This window comes from Austrofundulus limnaeus, unplaced genomic scaffold (assembly GCF_001266775.1).
Source record: "Austrofundulus limnaeus strain Quisiro unplaced genomic scaffold, Austrofundulus_limnaeus-1.0 Scaffold1347, whole genome shotgun sequence".
Taxonomy (NCBI): Eukaryota; Metazoa; Chordata; class Actinopteri; order Cyprinodontiformes; family Rivulidae; genus Austrofundulus; species Austrofundulus limnaeus.
This window is the reverse complement of record NW_013953749.1, coordinates 56,481-57,832: the sequence shown is the minus strand read 5'-3', so window position 1 is coordinate 57,832 and position 1,352 is coordinate 56,481. Positions and strand designations below refer to the sequence as shown.

Genomic DNA, 1,352 nt, shown 5'->3' with positions numbered 1-1,352 from the left:
GTAGAAGAGTACTCTCCACAGTGGACCTGTAGAAGAGTACTCTCCACAGTGGACCTGTAGAAGAGTACTCTCCACAGTGGACCTGTAGAAGAGTACTCTCCACAGTGGACCTGTAGAAGAGTACTCTCCACAGTGGACCTGTAGCTGATGCAGAGTAGCTGCTGTGGCAGTTTAGCCCTCTTCAGACGACAGAGGAAGTGGAGGCACTGTTGGGCTTTCCTGATAATGTGGGATGTATCACCTCACCTGGTCACTGAATACAGTGACCAGGTGAGATCCTCTGAGATATAAACACAGAGGAACCTGAAGCTGTCCACTCTCTCCACTAATGTCCCCTCAAAACTCAGGGCTTTGTGTTCTCTGCTCCATCGCCTGAAGTCCACAATCAGATCCTCGGTTTTACTGGTGTTGAGGGAGAGGTTGTTGGTGGTTCACCACTCTGCCACGAGCTTCACTTATATTTATATTATTATATACATTAAGATATAATGTATTATATATTATATTGTAWTATTATATATTATATTTATATATTCATCTATCCATGAACACGTCTCACCTCCTCTGTGAAGAACCTGTCCATTTTCTCGGCATCTTCCTTCATCCGCTGAGCTCCAGCCAGCTGCTGCTCTCTGTTCTTATTCCTGGTCTTCATCGTCTTCTTCACATACTGACGGACCACGTTCTGATAGAGGACGCAGAACAGGGACTGCACACACAGGGACGGGTTAGACCAGTATACGGCCAGGTGTGCAGGCAGGTACAGAAGCGGGGCGGCGCCTCACCTGTCTGCAGGCTGGTTTCAGGTCCGTGAGACTGGCCAGTTGTTGGTTCAGATGGTCCAGCAGCGAGCCGATTACAGGAAGTGAGCCGTCAGCCCAGGCAGACGTCCACAGCTGACTTAAACATGCCTGACGTTCATCAGAAAGGAAACAGAACTCAACTTTTAAAGGTGTGTCTAAAGAGCCACAACGTTCAGCACTCTAAGCAGAACGTGTTGTTTTTGTACCTTTGTGTGGTCATGAAGAGGACAGGTGAAACACCTGTACCCACAATCCCTCACAGCAGAGAGGGCGTCCAGGCAGCGCTGCCTCTGTGCTTCGGACAGACTTCCTGTTTGACGACTTATATAATCACTGAGGACAGGAAGAGACAAATAATCAGTGGAGCTTACCGTATTTGTTTATGTATAATACGATCTCATGTATAATACGACCCCCCCCCCCTTTTTTTGAGCTTAAAAAGCATAAAAAATTTTAATCCTCAAACTACCTCCAATTTCATACAGACTTCAAGATTTTTCAGCCTTTGCAGTCTTTATACATATCAGTAAAATAATCATTGGACTGTTC

The 1,352-nt window shown here is 46.2% G+C and overlaps 1 protein-coding gene across 2 annotated transcripts in view; it reads right to left on the bottom strand.

Moving 5' to 3' along the window:
* Positions 1-1,352, bottom strand: part of LOC106535049 (tumor necrosis factor alpha-induced protein 2) — a 22,889-nt gene that overhangs the window by 7,918 nt on the left and 13,619 nt on the right. For both annotated transcript variants that reach the window (XM_014031920.1, XM_014031919.1), the window contains exons 9-11: positions 1,010-1,136; positions 786-911; positions 560-709 (exon numbers count right to left, since the gene is read on the bottom strand). In XM_014031920.1, the coding sequence (XP_013887374.1) occupies positions 560-709; positions 786-911; positions 1,010-1,136 (403 nt within the window). The remainder of the gene's footprint in view (positions 1-559; positions 710-785; positions 912-1,009; positions 1,137-1,352) is intronic.